General features: G+C 43.8%; 1 protein-coding gene across 10 annotated transcripts in view; it reads right to left on the bottom strand.

Moving 5' to 3' along the window:
* LOC120405988 (ras-GEF domain-containing family member 1B-A) overlaps window positions 1–20,610 on the bottom strand; it is a 297,170-nt gene that overhangs the window by 177,457 nt on the left and 99,103 nt on the right. For 4 of the 10 annotated variants that reach the window (XM_039540082.1, XM_039540072.1, XM_039540084.1 and 1 more), the window contains exons 2-3: window positions 12,685–12,819; window positions 11,643–11,912 (exon numbers count right to left, since the gene is read on the bottom strand). The exons of 1 other annotated variant lie outside the window; for it this stretch is intronic. In XM_039540082.1, coding sequence (XP_039396016.1) covers window positions 11,643–11,711 — 69 coding nt within the window. In that variant the 5' untranslated portion in view covers window positions 11,712–11,912; window positions 12,685–12,819. Of the gene's footprint in view, window positions 1–9,193; window positions 9,278–11,642; window positions 11,913–12,684; window positions 12,820–20,027; window positions 20,069–20,610 lie in introns of those variants that run through there. 5 more of the 10 variants (XM_039540073.1, XM_039540076.1, XM_039540075.1 and 2 more) reach the window with 3 other exon arrangements.

Below are 20,610 nucleotides of genomic sequence, written 5' to 3' on the forward strand. Positions count from 1 at the left end.
TTGTATAACCCACACCCTAGGGAGGTCGTATCCCAGCCAGCCAGGTGTACATCTGGGACTGCCTTCAGCTGCAGGCTTCAGCTGCGGGTGCCATGGTCCTTGCCTCCTCCCCACTCCTTTAAAGTGTCATGTACCAATGGCTCACATCAAGAGCCTCAAATGGTATGCAGAGTTGCAGCCCCATTGAAGTAGATAGAGCGATCCTATTTTACACCAGTTGAGGATCTGGCCTCAAAGGAGCAGTCCCCAAATACCTCCCACCTCCCTCGTACAACTTCATAAGGGTCCGTGACCATCTGGTCCTTCGGATTTCCCTCTGACTGACGTAATCGGCTCTGGTGCTTGTTATTTAAATCCTCTTATTTGCATTGCAGCCCACAGAATGAGAGAAATGCTCCATTTCTACACCACATCTTCTCCAGGGAATTCAAAGTGCTAAGCCACAACTTAAAACCACCAGCAAACAATCCTCTCAAGCGCCTTGTAATCCTCCTACAAAAGGCACCGTTAAGAAAGCACAGGAAGGGAAAGGGTCAAACTTCAGTGCAAAACACTCTTCATAGTATATAAAGAGAACAATGGTTTAGCAGCACACACTAAACCGCCTTTTGCTGCAGACACAGCGGTGCTGCAGTAACTCAAGCATACTGAGGGTATGTCTGCACCCCAGGGACACAGCTGCAGTGCTGTAGCTATGCCACTGTAGCATTGTAATGACTTGCTACTGGAAAAACCCCTTCCATTCCTACTGCTGTAGTAAACCCACCGCGGGAGGTGTTAGCTAGTGGCATCTATACTGGGGCATAGGTCGACTTAAGTACATCTCTCAGGAGCATGAATTTTTCCACAGCCCTGAGCAACATACCTAGGTTCACCTACATTTTAAATGTAGACCAGGCCTCAGCTTTATAGGGGTTTCTAACAGGGATAGGAACAACCCCTTGGAATCAATATTAAATTTGGAATAGTGGGATAATTTTTAGAAGGAGTTATCAGTAGAGAGATGGGCCTAAGTCACAGAGTTTAAATCTGAATCCAGATCTGAATTTTCTCCAACTTCAAGAGTATTTGGATGGGGGGTTTGCTCTAGCCCATTATAGCAATAGGTTCTGAATCCTAAGTACTCCTAGCCCCCGCCACCACCACCGTATCCATGTACCTTCCAGCCTGCAATATATTTATCTTTAAAACACCCCTGTGACGAAGTAGAAGTATCCCTTATTTACAGACGGGGAACCGAGTCAGAGAGGCTCAGTGACTTGCTCCAGGCCACACAGGCAGTGTGTGTGGTGAAGCAGGGAACTGAACCCAAATCTCATGAGTACCAGGCTAGCGTCCTAACCGCTGGAGTTGCATTGGAACGGCAGTTCCTGTGCAGGAAGTACTGGCTCGGAGGGGTGGGGGGGTGGGGGTGGGGGAAACAGTGGTTTAGGCCCATCTTTAAATTATCACAAAGGAATTAGTACATTTAATAAAATAAATTATGCCTTTTTAAAAAAATCCGCTTCTTATAAGATTCAAGTTTCCACTATGAACCCAAGGGCATCCTGTCAATTCCTAAGCAAGCAGGAAATGCCACTGCTCAGTTGTCAGAAAACTAAGTTATGGTTTCAAGGCCGTCATCTTGCTTGCACGGAAGTAATTGGGAATTTTGCCACTCACTTATGTGTATTTTGCTATACAAGTGGCAGGATATTACACACAAAAAAACACACCACAATAATAACCCTTTCATTAGATCTCAAATGATTGAGACAACATTAATTAAGGGCTTCTGAGTTGTGTAATGTTATCCTTAGTTTTAATTAGGCAGATTTCCTCAGAGGCCTTTAGCTTCAGGTTATGGAAGAAAGATAGTGTCAATAAGCTATAACGGTTGTTACATGACTGACTTATTAAAAGCAAGAGCAGCCTGCTTGCTATTCACAGCAAAGATTCTGCACACCAATCAGCGTGGCGAACCCCAAATGTTAAAAATAATCATCTTCAAGTCAGCCCCCTCCGCCCCCCCAAATCACCAGATTGGCTTAGAAATCTTGAGATTTAAAAAAAAAACAACTTTGGGTTATTTGCCTTCTGGTTTCTGAACTATTAGGGTTTATATTTTCAAGTTCTTCCCTACAACCAGAAGAAGAGAAACTGACTTTTTGGTGTTTTTAAATGAAATCTTAGATTCTCAGATAAACACGGGACTATAGAAGCTGGGGTTTTAAGAAAAAAAACACTAAAGATCAAGAGGCTTATGATAGATTAAAAAAAAATCGCAAGAGGTAGCAACACCACCAAACCACGGCTAATGGAAAGTACACGTTGCCTTTACCAACAACAACAAACCCCCCAAAACACACAGCTATAAACCAAAGGCAAACAAATGTTGTTTGGACAATACACAAACTGTCCCTTCCACCCTCGTGCCAAAACATCATTCCTAACTGGAAACAAACCCAGCTCTGACATTTCTTGAAGAGTAAAAAAGATTAGAATAACAGAAGTGACTCACTTTTTTTGCCCCTCTAAATTTCTAGGTTCTGCCCAGGCCTCCTGCTCTTGTCAGACAAGGTGTTCGGTGGTGTTTGTAGACAGTACAGGAGCAAGAAGTTTCACCAGGAGCTTGTTCATGTAAGATTTCCAGCCAAATTTGACAGACACAGGAAGTCACACATACCTTTGTCTGCCACTGCCCTGCCTCATGCTATGTCCTGCTCAAGCAGGCTTGCTACACTCATTGCAAACTCGGCCACTTGGCTCCAGCCAGTTCCTGCTGAAACCAACCTCTTCCATGCTGGGACATCAAAGGCAGATCACACCAGTAGTTTCCCCAGGAATTGAAATTAGGGGGGGTGTTCAGATTTACAGGGGGGGGTGTCAGGGCCGATGAGATATACAAAAGAGATATGAATAAAAGTAAATGTTTTTGTTAGAATAATGCAAATTTAACATAAGGATAATGCAAGTTACATCAAAACACATAACAGGTCTAGATTTCTAAAAAAATATATTGAGAATATATATAGTGAGAATTCATTTACTGCTCTTGGTTATATTTGAGCATGAAAAGTGCTAAAAGGTTTATTTATGTAATAAGATGTTTGAAAGACATCTCAGTGGTGACCAGCCCATTTTTAAAAATGTTCTGCCCTCTAAATGGCTGCATGGGATCGCCCCACTCTGAGGCCCCATTTATTTTTCCAATATAAATGTTGATTGGGGGTGGGGTCAGAAAATCCAAATTTAGACATTTTCAACCCATTCCAGAGTTCACATGCAGGAAGAGAAACGTCAGTTCTCTCTATCATCAATGACAGCGCAGCTCAGGCCTGTTGCGCCTTTGTCAAGGGTCCAGGTGGATCAATTTCTTTGCAAGGGTGCATATAAATTTCTTTGCAAGGGTGCAGCTCCAGTCTCATTGATCCTGTTTCCATGGGGTGTCCATTGAAATGGCTGTTTCAAAGGATCCCAGAGGGCCCCAATAGCACAGGGGGGGGGAGGGGCAGAGTTTGAGTTCAAATAATGGTCACTCCCTAGTTCCTATCAAGTCCTAGCACGCCACTAACAGACGCATGGGGCCTGTCATCATGAGCTGATGGGCACAAGGACTCTCCCATATACACCACAGACATGGAGAAAGGAAACCGCACCCAGCGGGAACGTGAAAACCAAACAAGGCTCCTTGGCACTTCTGCTCAGGAAGAGGGTGCAGATGGACAGCACAATGCGTGTGGATTGGGTTTTGGAGCCTGCTGGGGAAGACACATACTTCTACAAAGATAATTATGAGGGGAGATCTTAGGCCACACGGCTACAGTGAGCTCGGCAAGGGCAGACTCCTGAGCCTGCTTGAAGCACTTTATAGAATCAGGGGCTTAGTCATCCACAGGCCCCTGAGGAAAAATATCGCCTCCCCTCCCCCAGAAAGACATTAACTTGCAGCCTGTTAGAAGAGAGACTTGCATTTTAGCAGCAGTTCTCTGCAGTCTTTGGATACCGTTCAGGTACAGACCAACAAGAAATTGAAGTGATCAGTCTGGGCTAAGTGATGGCTAGTCCACTATGGGTATGCTAAAGGGGAGGAAGCAGGGTGAGCCTTTCTCCAGTACCTCTGTGCATCATGCCATCATTTGGCTGAAGGCCTGGAGATCACTGGCTAGCCCCAAGTGGGGAGGTGCTTGAGTGATGCTTAAGCACTAGGCTGGCTATACCTTTTAGGGGCGTAACAAAGGGTCTCTCTCACTGTACTCCACTTTGCACCCATGCAGGCATGATGCCCTATTCCAGCTCTCAGCTGACGAGAAGGTGCATGGAAAGGCATGAAAATACTTGTACTCAAAAATATAAATTGGTTAAATCAGCATGAAGAAGCTTTTGCAGAGATCCAAGGTGCTGCAGCCAGAGGTATGTTACTATCAAAGCTTGCTCACAATCATACCATAACTTTTAATTCCATTCAATTTGTCACTGACTATGGTGTTCCTACCACATACATTATGTTGGAGGGTGTCTTCTCTTTGAACCTACAGGATAGAAAGCAGGCTCTGCAAACTGTGATTAATTTTGTTGCACACTTGTTTGAGAGCAATACAAAAAAACATAAGCCCCAATAATTATTCAAGGCTGGAAAAATATGACCCTGATTAATTGGAAAAAAATTGATTCATTTTGAAGGTTGGACTGGTTTGTTTAGATGGAGAAAAATTTCTAAGCATAAAACAGTGTGTGACACTCCAAAGAAACCCCATTCCCTACATGCTTGACAGTGCCTTAAAGGCACATTCCATAGGAAGGTGGTGGTGTGGCCCCACAGTGGCCCTGGATGGGCAGACTGCATCCCAGAGCTCCCAGGCTGGGTAGGGTAGAGCCCAATCTGACAATCCTTTTCAACAGGGACTAGTATTGTATACCTTGCACTGTGCCACTGGCTGCGCTGCCTCCTCTTGGAAGTGTAGCCACTGGCTACCATATTCCCGGTGCAAGACATGAAGGCACATCCTATAGAATCGCAGGGCCAGATCCTGACAGTCTGGCTTGCAGCAAATAGTCCCTTACTCCTAGAGAAGTCCCACCCATTTCAAGAGGGATAGCTTGGGGAACAAGGTACAACATGGTAAGAACAAGGCTGCTGGAGTCTGGCCTATAGATTTAAGGATAGAAAAGACCTATTAGGTCATGTACTCCAGGCCCCTGCCAGGGCAGGGCTGTCCTCTATGGTATGTTCTGAAATCCAGATGGAAATGACTCAACCAATGGGACTTCCATCGCTCCCCTCCCCTCCCATCCCCTCCATCCACAGGGAACTTAGTCAGCCTCCCTGACTAGGCTGCACTGCTGCTGTTGGACTTCCTAACAAGGGTAAGAAAAAGGGTCATTACTTGACTATCAACACTTGGGGGTGGGGGAGGAAAAAGATTTGGACCAACCGTATTGTAAGGAGGCCTGAAAAGCTTTTGTTCATCATGGCCTTAAACTTCAGAATTCTGCTTTGCACCTGAGCCTGCTCCGGTGACTTCGGGGGCCTGAACCTACACCACTAAAGAGCATCATTGCTGTTCTAGTTCAGTCATTCTCCCATTATTTTATTTGGGGTTTTTTGGCTTTGTACATATAGAGGATGCCGTTCTGTCCCCTATTAGTCATTGTAACTAGTACCTTACTTAGGGCTAGATTCTGACTTGGACACCCATAAGAGGGAGTAAAAACCTCTTGCGCATCCTTACACAGGCCACCTGAATCCTGGGTCCAAGCACATAGGAGTAAGTGAGGTTACTCACCCACTTCTTCCTGAAGCACGTGGACAGGGAGGGGTGCAGAATGGGAGGGACCTTGGCTTTACTATCCCTACTCACTAGGTGAGCGCAACGGAGATGTGATCTACTGCTAGTATGGGTCAGCAAGAAGTAGCTATTCTCCAGGAACAAGGAGGAAGCAGGGGAGGAACAGTGACTCAAAGGTGGGCAGGGAGTAGGTGGGGCTTTGGTTCCAATTCCTCACTCACTGAACAGCACAGCTGGACCAGGGCAGAAGTTTACTGCTGGTACAGAAGGTTAATTCCCTGTTAGAGAAGGAGGAGCCACAAAGGGAACTGTAACTGATCCCTGGTCTACACTACAAACTTATGTCAGTATAACTACATAAGCCACACCCACCGACACACATATACCGACCCAACTCCCGGTGTAGACAGCCCTATGTCAATGGGAGGGCTTCTCCTATCAACATAGCTACTGCCTCTCAGGGAGCTGGAGTACCTACACCAACAGGAGAAGCTCATCATATAGATGTTATGCCACGGGGGAAATGTAAGCAGATGGAGTCAGCATGGGGAGTAGGAAACTCAGCATCTTTCCCCCACAAGGATTCCATTGAAATCAATTGCATACTTACAAGTGTGACATAGGACACGGCCCTAACTGATACATCCTTAGATCACTCCTGTGGAGTAAATTTTAATAGGCACATAATACAGATGGGAAGAACTTAGGTTCAGAGACATTAAGAGTGACCCAAAGACACTCAAGCCGGGTTTTCTGATCTCACAGCCCCTCCTTCCTCCATGCCCCCTTTATTGCCCTTGTGGTCGTTATTCCCACAAGACCACACTCCCTCTTAAACCCCATAAGATAGGGCTGCTTACTCCCTTGAAAGATACCATTCCAAACCATGCTTCTACCATACTCCCAGGCAAGAACTATGCTTGCTCTAAAATTTGCACCCACAGGGAGACTCTTGTTCACACTGTCACTCAGTTCCTAGGCTGCCCCCGAGTCCCTTTTAAAGCACAGGGTAAAAATGCTCCCAAATCCAACAGCAATTAGAACAAGTACCAAAAGTTTTGGAACCCTCAGCTCTGTGAGAAGCAGGGCAAGGAAGTGACAATCCACAGTCCTTTTCTCCGGTTCCTGAGACTAACAAGCTCAAGGGACGGCTCTAAGATAAACCAACAGATGCTGCAACAAGCAGCAATGATAGATAAAAGACAAAACTAACGTGACTTGAATAGCAAGTGCACAAAAAGTTAACCTTATAAAACACAGTATTCACTGTGCACGCATGCACATGAGTGAGAGAAGGAAAATGTATGCAGTATGCAACTTTTTAATCAGGATGAGTTTGGGGGTGGACACTTAACCCACAGCTTTGCCACTTGTAAGCAGAGGGCACTCAAACTCATGCTGGGTTTTTTAAATCTAGAGATGGGGTAGAATTGCTACTGCCTGTGCACATGGAGGCAAATTACATAAAAACCTTTATGCCAAACCATAAAGTATTCTCCACTGTGTGACAGGTTATGGAATAACTACTTTAGAAGCAATGTAGAGCAGTGTTTCTCAATGAATGGTCATTGACCAACACTGGTCCCTGAGATCCCTGACCGTTGAGGAAGGCAGCAAGCCGGTACAAGGTTGAGAAACACTGATTTAGAGAAAGTTTTACATTTTTTCCTTTGGAACCACATTCTTTTTATCCCTTCATCTGTAAATCCAAGTACCTTATTTACCTGGTGTCCCAGCATGCAGAGCTCAATGGAAGCCAGGAAAACCACCTAAAAACAGCATTTCTTAGGCTTAAAAACATCATTGTTTTAAAATCCATTCTCTTGGGCTCTTCCAGGGCTAAAAACACATACTGGGCCTTACTGGAAAGCTGGAAATCTCCCATCTAAATGGTGATATGAAACACCCCTTTCTAGTCATGACATTTTAATGGCTGGAAAGGCTGTCATTGACCCAGGACTGGGTCTTGCTTGCCCTTGGTCTCAAGCAGAAATAACTGTGGCAGGGGAAGACCGTGAATGTCATTTGTAGAAAGGAGGAAAAAGTTTTGATGCAGGTTGATTGTTTTTTTAGCCAGCTGTTTGAAGGTGCTTAGGTGTTTGGAGTATTGGAACATGTCTCAGGGAAGATGGATTAGTGGGCCGAGTGCCAGTGAGACGGTCAGAGGCGTATGATAAATGAATGTGTTACATGCTTCCATGATTGGCCATATAGAAATCAAATCGCTTTCACCAATATGGTTTACAGGTAGATACACACACAAAGCCAGAGCCTGATGCTCTTGAAGCCTGCACCCAAAAGGTTCCCCACCGCCCAGTCGGGTGGGACAGAATTATCAGGGCTAATCTCAATTGTCAATGAACGTAACTTTCTAGCTCTTTTGGAAGATGTAAACTGACCACTAGGGCTGAAAGTCTGTCACTGACTTCACCCTCCCCATGACCGCGGTGGCCTCTGGAGTGTATAAAACCACCCATTGCTGCTGGTGGTACCCGGGCCACTGCGAGCGTCTTCCCAGCTGACTACCTGCAGCTAAACCAGCTATTCTGCTGAACAGCCAGTGTTTTCGCAGGCCTGGGCAGCATGGTGGGAGGACACTGAGATCAAGAACTCTTGTATTCTCATCCAAGAATACTAACTCCTTCTGTACACTTGGTCAGAGTCACTTAACTTTTCTGCCTTATTTTCCTAATGGGGACAATAATAGCTACAGGTATTAGGTTTACATAATGCTCCCAAGGTGGAGCCGATCCCAAGTGGGGCCTGGTAAGCCGAGTACACATTACACTAGCCTTTACAAAGCAAAATGGACAGGCCCCAACATGAGTCTGGAATACGGGGAATGCAAAGGTGACAAAGTCACTTTTGTCCCCTCCCATCCACCCATTCCCCAAGCGTAGGAACAGACTCAGAATTAAAACCTCTTCTCGCTGCTGAATTCCTGTTTAACCTTTGGCAAGTCACTTAATCTGACCCTCAGCTCCCCATCTATGCAATGAGGACAAGAGCACTTCCCTAGTTCACAGAAGAGTTGCAAGATTGAATCTCTTAGGGATTGTGAGGCACTCAGACACTACGGTAATGGTGGGCTATAGATGTACCTAATATGGGTAGATAACATAGTTCTGCAAAGCACCTAGCGCATGCTGTTTCACTATACACTCAATAATAGGTTAATCCCTAAAGCTCCATAATTGTTATGCTAGATTGACTGAGCAAGGCGGAAGCATATTGTACATGGAAGAAAAACAGGAGAATAAATGTTCCCTCTTCTGTCTGGCAAACAACAGCTTTGAGAAACTTAAAGCAAATGTTGCAAATGGACAGAAACGTTACAATTTTTAAACACACTATTAGGTAAATGTCTTGTATTTAAAAATAAAACCAAAATGAAATCAGAACGCTTTTCTAAAAAGAGCTCTCACCAAATGCTTCAAGATATTTTCATGATGCTACAATCTCCAGGCTGTAGGAAGCAGACTCCTCCAGGGGAGCTGGCTAATTTTAGCTCCAGCTGGGAGCCCATCTGCTACGACTGTGTTTTTATGGCATTTTTTAACTGCAGAGTTTACAGGGCCCTGTAATGTCAGAGCAGCTTCTTGGGCTCTGTTAATTTCTCCCAACAGCCTGTGGGTGGGAGATTTACCATTGATTTCAATGGGAGAAAAGTTAAGCTAGCAGTGAACAGTTTTGAAAATTCCACATTGTTTGTCTTAGTTGCTTAGGATCAGGGATTCCCACAGTGAGCAGTCTGGATGCAGAAGGGTGCTAAGTGCAAAGGTAGGTTCTGAATACCAGCTGGAGGCAGATTCTCATCTTGCCTAGGATAACTACATATCCTCCCCACACAAATCCAGAGCACCTGCAGCATCCACTGTGAAGTGAATGGGAGAGAAAAGTGCAGTTTCCCCTAATGGAAGGGAAAACAGGACTCATTTGTAATTTGTTGTTAATATAAAAGGGATTCTTTACTGGGGCTGATGGACACAGACAGGCCCTGGCCTAAGCACTCAAAGACCCTAAATCTTGCAATGAGATCCACCTGGGCAGATCCTTATGCCTTTTCAGCATCCTGTTTACTTCAGTGGAACTCCATGTGGGTGTAAATGTTCACCTAAGATGATCCCTTTGCAGAATGAGAGCCAGAGAAGACAGTTCTGACTCCATTACGGAGGCTGCTCAGCATTTCTCAGGATCGGACCCACAGTAACCCCACCTCGACGTTCAGTGAATAAGAGTCTCTCATGTGATTACACTGTTTGTGGAAGAGCACAATTATTTACTGAATTAACACTTGTTAATGTAACATGCCAAATCCTGAAGTCCTTGCTCAAAGATTCCATTGCCCAGAGGGGGGATTCTGTTCCCAAGCACAGCTTCCAAATATATTGTAAGTGGAGCTGCAGCAGCCTTTAGAAGAGAAACCACCACGTTGTTCCTAACAAATAAAGCTCTAAGACTCTGCCTGAGGGAAGGCAATGCCTACTACACGGCACAGTCGGGTATCTAGGGCTGGGTGAACAGCTGAAATTCTCTCCTGTAAACATTCATTCTAGTTCAAAAACTAAAACAGATTGGACTTGCTTATTTCACATTCCCCTTCTGCAAGCATTCAAGTGGCTGAGTCTACTAGCACTGATACTTGCAAAGAGCTGATTTGGTGTTTGAATATCCGCTGAAGATGAACTGCAGATTGCATATTTGAAATTTGTACTGTGATGGTTGGTTACATCAGTCATCCAATCACCAGACTGAAAGTGCTATTTATGTAACACCAACACAGCTTGAATTTTGGAATCCACATATCAACTATTTGGTGGGGGAGGGAAGACTGCTAAGAAATTCATATATAATTGCAAGATTCTCAGTGTATTTTGTCTGAAGTCTGCTTGGGTGCATTCATTAAACTGAGTGAGATTAAGTTTGACAAATAAATTATTATTTGCTAAGCACTATTTACATCTCTGCCTGGTCCAATTTACCCTGATGGCTGTTAACATAATTATTTGAAAACAATAAATGGAAGAGATCCTTTTGAAAAAAAATCCTGGGACAATGTCTGTACTGCGATGGAGGACAGCTACACCTGAAGGATCGCTTTAGGTTTCATATAGCACTCCTATAATAAGTAAATAGTTAAAATCTCCCAACTAATCACATGCACATGAGACACCTGCAGTTACCTCTAACCTGTGCACTGTTCATTAAGAGTCACTGGAGACTCCCATTGACTAATAGTGGGCTTTGGGCAGGGCCCTATCTTATAAGAATCCTACTTCGCAGAACAAAGCCTTACTTAGATAAAACTGCAGTTGAAAACACTGGGAGTTTGGCTGTGGAGGAAGTGCAGAAGAGGCATTTCTCTCATGTTCCAGTTCTGCAGCAATTGATAAGCTTCATGTTCAGAACCTTATTCTTTCCATTCCACGGTCAGATTATTGTGACCTTTAGTAGTTGTTATTTTTCCTTGCAAGAATGAGAAAGGTTCACGTCAAAGTACTTGCCACTTCCCAGACCACAACCAGGTACATTGTTTGGTCTCCTTCTGTTAGAGGATACAGTTAACTAGAGATGCAGGGGGAGGGATGTTCATTTTAGAACCCAGTCGCTTCTCGGGCAAGTGGGAAATGGCAATAGCGTGCAGCCAAACTGCAACTCCTTGACAGCTAACCCTGTCAGCTGGGAAGCTACCTACTGAGGGTGACCACAACACAGAAAGGCCAATGCAAACACCAGTTTCCTGCCCTCATCCCTGCACTTCAAAGGGGGGCAACGAACATCAGCCAAGCTCAGACAGCATCTTTGAGACATCTCGGAAAGTCACACAATCAGAGCAAGAGGTCAAACAGCACCATTGCACACACAAGCACCTACCTCAAACATGGAAGAGGTGCCCTTGTCCGGCAAAGTGCAGCCCAGGAGCTCTGCGAGAAACTTTGCCATATACAAGCAGGGAGGAAGGGGTCTTTCTAGAAGATCTTGTCAGGGCGCCAGGTAAATATCCTTTGGCAATAGGAGCTCAGCAGGGAAATTCTTCCTCACGGCAAAGCCTTTGCCATTCTTTCAAGTGTTATCCAAGCTGCCTACTTGCATCTTCCTGGTCTAGCATTTTGAAGGTGCCGTATAGATTTGCCAGGCTGTAGCCTAGATGGTGTAAAAAACAAACACACCAATGGAATAAATAACCCGTACTGTGCCTGGGCTTTTTGATGCTTGCTTCTAGCCTTTCCCGCTGAATGTCACTATTACCATAGTAAAGGAAAGGGGCCCCACCAAGGGGGTGACAAGAGGGACAACGCTGCCCAAGTGCAGGCAGGCAGCTGGAGCAAAGCACTGAGAAATAGCCTGTGTTCTCCTGTGGCAGAGGATCTACCCGGCGCAGAGTGACACATGCACACAGACAGCTAGGAGCACAGCATCCCAGCTAGGACAAATTCTTGCTCCTGCTGCACCTGGGGATTTCCACCGTATTTTCCCTTTTCTGTCACAGAACATGAATAAAATTCCCATTCCCCTGTTCCCTCCTCCCCCTCATAAAGAACATCCCCTGGACAGTGCCTCTGGCCAAGCCGAGCTCAGTGTCACCAGCTTGGGGGGGCTTTGATTAGGGAAACAGATTGCCCTCAGTGTGCGGGCTGCATGCTCCAGAGGGTGGGGCTAGGGTGTTGCAGAGAGCAGCTCTGAATTTAGCAGAATTGATGCAATAAACCAGGAAGCTTCTGATCAGCTTGGACAACCCAGGTCTGAGTGTGCATCAGTACACTGAATTCAAGGAGTGTCTCGCTACCCAGCCTTGCACAGTCACCCTGACACCACAGCAGCGCCAGCAGTTATAACCATGGCTGCTTTTCTTTTAGAAGAGAGGTTATCAGATTCCAAATTATCCCACAAGCCTTCTCTTTCCAGAGAAACTTACAGCTAACAGTTCACTTCTATCAGATTTTCCATACGTTCATTGTTTTTGATGCACCAAATGGCTTGACCCAAGAGGGCCCGATCTTACTTCAGTGACAAAGCTTCCACCAATTTCAGCAGCTGCTGAGTAGTTATCCTGCTAACAGCAAACACAGACACACACCAGAATAAGAAGTTTGCAATTAACTTAGTATTTCAAAATAGTCGTGCCAGATTTTTTTTAATAGAGTAGCAAAGATTTTTCGTCTGTTTGTACAGCACCTAGCACAATGGGGTCCTGGTCCGTGACTGGGGCTCCTAGGAACTACCACAATACAAATCAACAAAAGAGTCATTTTATGGGTAGTGAGGTGTCCAGTTGTATGGCTAAGATTTTCAAAGCTGCCTGAAGGTATTAAAACTATTATGAATTCGGTATGCACCTCTCTCAGACTAAGATTCCCCCCAAGCTGAATATTGATGGACATCCACTGACTGGTCAAGAAAGTTCACTGCACTACTTGCCTGAAGGAAACAGTAGCATCCATTGTCCATCAGACATCTGATAAACTCCCTTACTAGCAGACAGCTAAGGCTGTGATCTTGCAATTGGATCCAGGTGGACTTTTGCACCCATGCATATCCCACACTGACTTCAGAGTTCTTTCTGCACATATCCAATTGTAAAACCTGGGCTTTAGTTATTGTTCTGTTTACTATTGCAGCAGAAAATGTTTAATGTCCTTTCCCTGATATTATACATCTTGACACATGTCAGCAGTTAAGAAATCAGTGCATTTTGGGGGTATTTAAATCCTGATAGATGCAAGTGTCAAAGATAACCCAGGTAGGATTAGAAGAGACAAAAGCTGCTTTTTAAAGAAATAAATCCTTAACAAATTCCAATATACTCTGTCCTCAAACTGAAAATATACCAATGCTGTGCTAAAGAGACCCAGATCTATGCAGACTGACCTAACCCAATAACACGTGTGAATGAATGAAATAATGTCCAGGGCACCCAGAATTTTGTAAGTAACTTTGCTTCTTCCTCTGCAGGGCAGGTTGAAGGGACAGGCGAGCAGGGTTGTTGGCCTGGGCATAATTTTCCAGGGGTGCCACTCTGATTGGTCAGTTGTTTTAACTTCATTGATTGCAGTGAGGGTTTTTTGCACCCCACTGATTGGCCAGCCGTGGGATTTAGTGTTTTGGTGGGGAGGGCACCAAAAACGTTTTCTGCCCTGGCTGGCCAACGTGCATTGTTATCAATGAAGTTACAGCAATTTACACCAGCTGGTCCCACATCTTTAAAAGAGTTTCACAGAATCCCAATAAAAACTATAATGGTCCAAGAGTATTTTCAAAGCTGTCCCCATAGAAAATTAGTTTAGACTCCCAGAGTAGTGGCTGAAATGGCATATTAGGTATCATTGCACAAGTCCCAGTCTTGTGGCTATTAAGAAGCTTTGTATCACAGCAATTATAGCTCCCTCCTCCCTATCAATCTTCTAATTGAATCTGTATTTCCATGCAGTCTCCCAGGCCAGCTTGGCTGGATTATCTAATCTACTTTTACTGGTGAAGATAATGTTGCCACACAAAATGAAGTATTGTGCTATTATCATGAACCTCGAGTGGATTAGAAGGAGGAGGGATGAGGGACGAGTCGAATAATCACGTTAATAAAATCTTATTTGTAAACAGAATTGTTTTTCTGCCCAATGCAAATTTGTTTTGCAATTAAGTCAAGAATAGAGTTTCACTTTATGAATATTAGTTTTGAGAACAGTGAAAGTGAACACTGCAGTTCTTAGAACGCCAGTAGGAAATGGCATACATTGCAAATATTTTGATGTATTCATATCAGCGTCTATGCAAACAACCGTATTATCAATAAAGCCATTGAAAATTATAAATAAAACTTCTCTTAATATCCTCTAACTTTATAATACTTAATATCAGTAGAGTGCTATAGAACTAATTAATCCACTCTACACACCTGTAGAAGGAAAATTTGATTTATCTTGACACATTGATTGGTTTAAATTAATAACTACTTGGGAAAGAGACCTCGGCATCATTGTGAACAGCTCAATGAAAAACTTACACTTAAAATCCAGCAGTGAATGAAGAGGGAAAACAAAATATTGTGTGGTGTTAAGGAAGAGAACGTAACACTGAAAATGTTAGAGTGCTATTATGTAAATCAGTGGTACTGCCTCCCCTCCAATGCTCAGTTCTGCTCACCTCATTTCAAAAGAGTACAGCAGAATCAGAAGGCCTGGAAAGTACAGGCATGGAAAGACTTCCGTAGGAGGAGAGATTAAAGAGATAAGGGAAGGACAGGAGAGAACAAGAGGCAACGTGGTAGAGAAACATCAAATAATGAATGGTACAGAGAAGGATAGTCAGGTGCGTCTATGTATGCTTTTCCAGAATAGAAGAACAAGGGGATGCCCATTACAATTCAAAGGCAATTCATTTAAGACTGATAAAAATTGATTCCTTTTTTTAAACAGTGCATAATTATACCTGTGGAAATCCCTGCTAGAAAGCATCAGGGAGGCAAAGAGCTTGGCTGGATACAAAAATTCAAGACAAGATAAATGACAGCCTGTCTGCAGTTGTCTTAGATAGGATAAACATTTATAAAAGATGCAAACCCTCATGCTTCAGGACAGAAGCCAATTACATACTGCCTGAGAGTAGGAGGAATCTTCCGCTATGGATGAGCATGTTATTTTATCACTACTCATTCTGAGGGAAGGGGGTTACACCTTGTGAAGCTATCCGGTACCAGTGACTGTCAGAGACAAGACACAGAATCAGCTGGACCATGGGCCTCGTTCAGTATGACAGTTCCACAGGCAGATCCGATTATTTTGAAAACAGCTGTGCCTCATGAGAATCTGGAGTTAATGGGCCAAATTAGAGGTTGTTTGAGCAATAGACCCCTGAGCAATGCAGGCCTTCCTGTTTGCACACATTATGGCTCCGACCCTCCCCAAACTGCTATCTGGGGGAAGTTCTACGCCCTGGGTTATACATGAGGTCAAACTAGATAATCACAGTCGTCCCTTCTGACCTTGGACTCTATGAGTCTCAATTAGTGCCTTGCAGCCAGTGCCCCCTTGGGGAAGCAATATTTTAGAAGTTATTCGGGGTAAAAGTTGGATCTACAAACATGGCTTAAGCCAAGTTAACATTAAACCTCACAGTATCCCTTTGAAGTAGGTACTATTACATCCACTTCACAGGTGAGCAAGTAAGCTGACACATCAAGGATCGATGACTTTTCCAGAGTTACACAGCAAGTCCATCAGAGAGTTGGGAACAAAATCCAGGAGTCTGGTTTCCTAATTCTGGGCTCCAAACACTAGATTAGATTCTTCCCTGCTGTAATTCCACTGAAGTCCTGTACTGAAGCCTAGTTTTGAACCCCACACTTTATGGTGGACAGAGTCCAGAGGAGGGCATCAAAAGTGATAGAGGTTGAAAAAAAACTGGGCACCTTTAGTCTACAGAAGAGAAGACTGGGGGTGGGGGGTAACAGTCTTCCAATATACAAGAAGGAGGACAGTGATCAATTGTTCACCACATCCACCAAGAGGAGGACAAGTAGTAATTGGCTTAGTTTGCATCAAGGGAGATTTAGTTTAGATATTAGGAAAATATCTGAGATTTCAGCTTCTGTAAATGGCAGGCCCCAGGCACCAGTGAGGAGGGGGACCTCAGCCCAGCTAGAAGCAGGGAGGCTTGGACCGGCCCCACGTGGGGAGGGTCGGGGGGAGAAAGGGGCTTGGGCCAGCCCAGGGGTGTCCCATTTTCCCTTTGGGAAAATATGGTGGGGGCATTAAAAGAAGTTTCTCTCCTTGCAGAATTTACATAAATGCTAGGCAGAATTTCAGTCCCTGGGCTCAATGGCAAAAATCCCATGGACTTCACTGAGGCCAGGGTTTCACCCAAATACAGTTGTTTTTACCATTAAAGTCCATTGATGTTAATAATGGCAATTGTCAGCATGGATATAGGTCAACTTTGAGGAACTTTAGCATCAAGGCACTTTGTACACTCCGATTACAATGCTAACACACCATTAAAACTTGGATGTCATTAAACAAGGCAGCCATCTCAGAGAGACTGTCCTGAAATAGCAAAGCAAAGTTAGCAATTTCTCTTTGTGAGCTAACTTGAAGGTAAACTTTTCTAATTAGCATGCAAGATAAGAACATGTGCTCTGTCCAACAGGCAATCAGAATGAGAAATCTGACATCTTAACATTTTGCAAGATAATGAAAGCAAAGCTTTCCCCTTTTTCTTTTTCCTTTGCCATCCCTCCAAAACACTGCATGCTGTTTGAAAGCAAGCCAGTTCTAACTAACACTGGAGAAATTAGTAATAGACCCTGGGACCACAGTTTTCTCTCTACTCTTTTTTTTTTTTAGCTTTCTAACTGGAATATTTATAGACTTAATTTATTGAAAATATTTCAGAGGGGAAAATCAACCTGTTTGGATGAATTACCTTTACAAGGAGTGTTGCAGAAGGCATAAAAAAATAGATGATGTAGTTATTCAGTCCGATTTTCTTTGAAACCCCTTCGGTAATGTAGCAGGAGACAGGGTGGGGGTTGGTTTATAATCAAGTACGGGTAGTTAACAAAGAAACCTTGACAGGCAGTCACATAATAATCAGATTGCCTTCCCAAATGATAAGCGCGCTCCAGCAGAACACGTGGTCCAAAGAAAGTGACCTTCCTGGACACCCAGAGGAACCTACCAATAGTATTTGCCCATAGTGGTGAAACTGTCAGACATGTCATCTTTGATATCAAGGTGTAATAATACTCGAGTGAGCATTTGATGCAAAATTGGTGGGTATCACTCACCTGATCTAAAATTCTTTCAGATTTGATCCTTCTACACTTCTACGTAGCTCAGATGTAGCATTGCTGCATTTTTTCATGAGACACAGATATTAAAGAAATGCTAAGATGGAAAATATTGAAAAGGAAAAAGAGGTGAGGGGAAAGAATACACCAAAGATATACAATGTAAGCTTTTTAAAATAGGATCAGAGATTCTCCCCTAAGCCCGTTGGAATATAAATACTTAGTGTCGAGAACCTCTTGAGGGAGATTTATGATTTATGGCAAGAGCTGTTCGATGCTGTGTCATCTTTAGGAGATCAGAGCATCACCTTCAGGAACCGCGCTGACGACTGTATTCGTTCACTTGGGGAAAAAACATAAGAGCCTAAATAGTTGCCTCCGCTACCCTGTAGTCTGTCTCTGCATTTCATGCACAGGGTATCAAGTCACAGGCACTTTAATTTCATTCCACGCAAACTGCCATTTTAGTAGGGGAAACAGCGAGGAGTCTTGCAACAAGGTCCTTTCCAGATGAAACCAGCAAAAACAGATGCCTGCCATGTACACACCAGAAGGCGGCTATAAATGTAAACTGTGCAATGACTGTTGCCTACAATAGCCTATGGGAGGTAGTAATGTTGGGGGGGGAGCAGGAGGGAGGGTAAAGGAGGGTCTTAGAAAAGAAAGAAATGCCCATCTGATTACAAGCTGTTTCTAGTGTTTGTGTCGGATGGAGACACTGAGTGTATTTGGACTTTTCTGGATGGATATAGTTGTCAATGCAAAGCTCTTGTAGATGAATCAATTATCTTAAACCAGAGTGTAGGACTATTAGGCAAAATCTCCAGGGCCAAATTCAGGCTTAGATGTCAGGGGATGCTTGACCCAATGGTGCCAGGGCTAAATCTGGTCCTCCTGTTCCAATTAGACAATGCCTTTTCCTTCTCATTATTTCCAATACTGTCAATCACGAACTAGGAACAACCCAGAACCATTTATGTTGGGAAAACCTTATTCACAGTGGTTCAGATCTTCAGATGGCATAAACTGGTATAGCTCTATTCAGTGGAGCTAAACTCATTTATTCCAGCTGAGAATCTGATCCACAAAGTCTAGGATGTATCGATCACCTGCCACGATGGTTTCACTTCATCAATTATGTAGAAAACAACATTCTGGCTCAACAAACTGCTTCCCTCCCAAACTTTTCACCTGCCCGATAAAGTCTTTATGTGGGAATAGCCATAATTTTTCATTCCTTTGGCTTTTATATTTTCTTAATACTCTACAATCTAGATTCAGTCCTCTCCATCACATCTTCTGCTATGAATATTTTTCCTTGGTATTATTTTCTGAAGATACTGAAAAATAATAATAAAATAATAATAATAATCCTATATTGTAGCTTCTAATGGATTATAATTCTTGTCACTTGCATGGGGGAGGTTTCCAGATTCCATAAACAGCTCATTCTTTCATTGATCAGTGTCAGTGCTGCATAGATTGAGGGAGCATTTAATTAGCTGTTTCCAACTAAAATCTGATACACCGGCATAAATCTGGAATCCCTCGATGGAAGACCGAAAAACAGCTACCTGCTCCATTTATCTAGCTATCTGTCCTGCTCCCATTGCCACGGTATCTTAAACACCTGTCTTTATAAGGGTCTAAGCCCTTGTATAAAAGCTGCCACTTGAAATATATGAGAAAACCTGAAAGGAGAAATAAAGGCTTCCAGCCGAAGAAGGTAATAGTGTTTCTGGCAATGTGATGTCTAATGAGCGGTAAAGGTTTGATTCCAGGGAAAGGTGTTACTTTTGACCATTCCTTCCTAGAAGTAGGATCCTGGGGTCAAATGAAATGCTGATGTGGAGAGTGTTTCAGATCTAAGGCTGGTGGTGTACGGTTATTATATTTTTTACAAGCTGTAAAAGGCAGGAGAAATCACCCAGACCACTCTAACTGCCAGCCAGAGAGCAGAATGCTGCTAATAAAAGCATTCATTCTCAGTGCCTTCCTGGTTAGGCTCATTTTAGCAGCATGATCTAGGACGTCACCCCCTTATTCATTTTTCATGAAATGAGCCACTCATCCCTGGTTGCTGTAAGCAGGATGCTGGAATTTGTCACCATGCCACTGCCACTGACTGCACAACACTGTCTCGTCTCTGGGTACCAAGCACTGAAAGGGGGAGCAGGGAGCAACTATCAAACATTGCTGAAGCCCAGATGTACAGAGAGAATTACACAGCATGCGCACACAGATGTCTTGGGTGCTCACTGGATGGCACATAAGGGATGACTCGGATCCATGGGCCTGATGCAGTGCATCCAACGACTTCAGTCTTTCCCTTCACTTTCATGGGCATTGATTCTGGCCCAGAAAGAATGGCTATTTTTGTCAAGGTAGGGCCCAGCAAACCTCCCAGCTCCTTTTCCCAACATATAACAACATCCTCCAGGACCCTGGGTACCATTTAAAGAGTCTCCCTTTACCTTTTCACTAGGGGTGAGATATTCCCTATGCTTCTAGATACTTTAAGCATACGGTGATGTCCTATTGATTTCACTGTCATAGGCATGGGCTGTGCTGAACCAGGGTCATAATAGAGAATAATTGCTAGAATCTCAGAGTATTCTATCTATTGTAAAAAGGTACAAGGGAAAAAGAAGTCTGAACTATGTCTGCTGTTTAGCCTGTCACCATAGAGATACAACTCAGACTGCATTTTGTTTAAATCATTCTATCTTAACTCTGAGCTGGTCACAGAAGGGTCAAGCTATGCCCATGCTCAATTGCACTCAGAAATGGTGCACTGACATTTCTTTGCTTCTGCTGATGCTGGTTGAATTACAATAGCTGCTACCGTCTCCTTGGTCCCTTTTGAACTCTGCAATGTTCCAGGGACTGCAGGATGTTTTCAGTTCTGCCCTTGAAACATGCACTCCCATCAAGGTTTCTTGATGGTATTTACTTAGGAGCCAGGCAGGGCAGAGATGTCAGACAGAAAGATTACTCCCTGTGATGTGATAAACATATAGTGCAGCCATTTGACCATTGGCTCACACTATCTGTGAT

This window comes from Mauremys reevesii, linkage group 5 (genome assembly GCF_016161935.1).
Source record: "Mauremys reevesii isolate NIE-2019 linkage group 5, ASM1616193v1, whole genome shotgun sequence".
NCBI classification, from domain to species: Eukaryota; Metazoa; Chordata; order Testudines; family Geoemydidae; genus Mauremys; species Mauremys reevesii.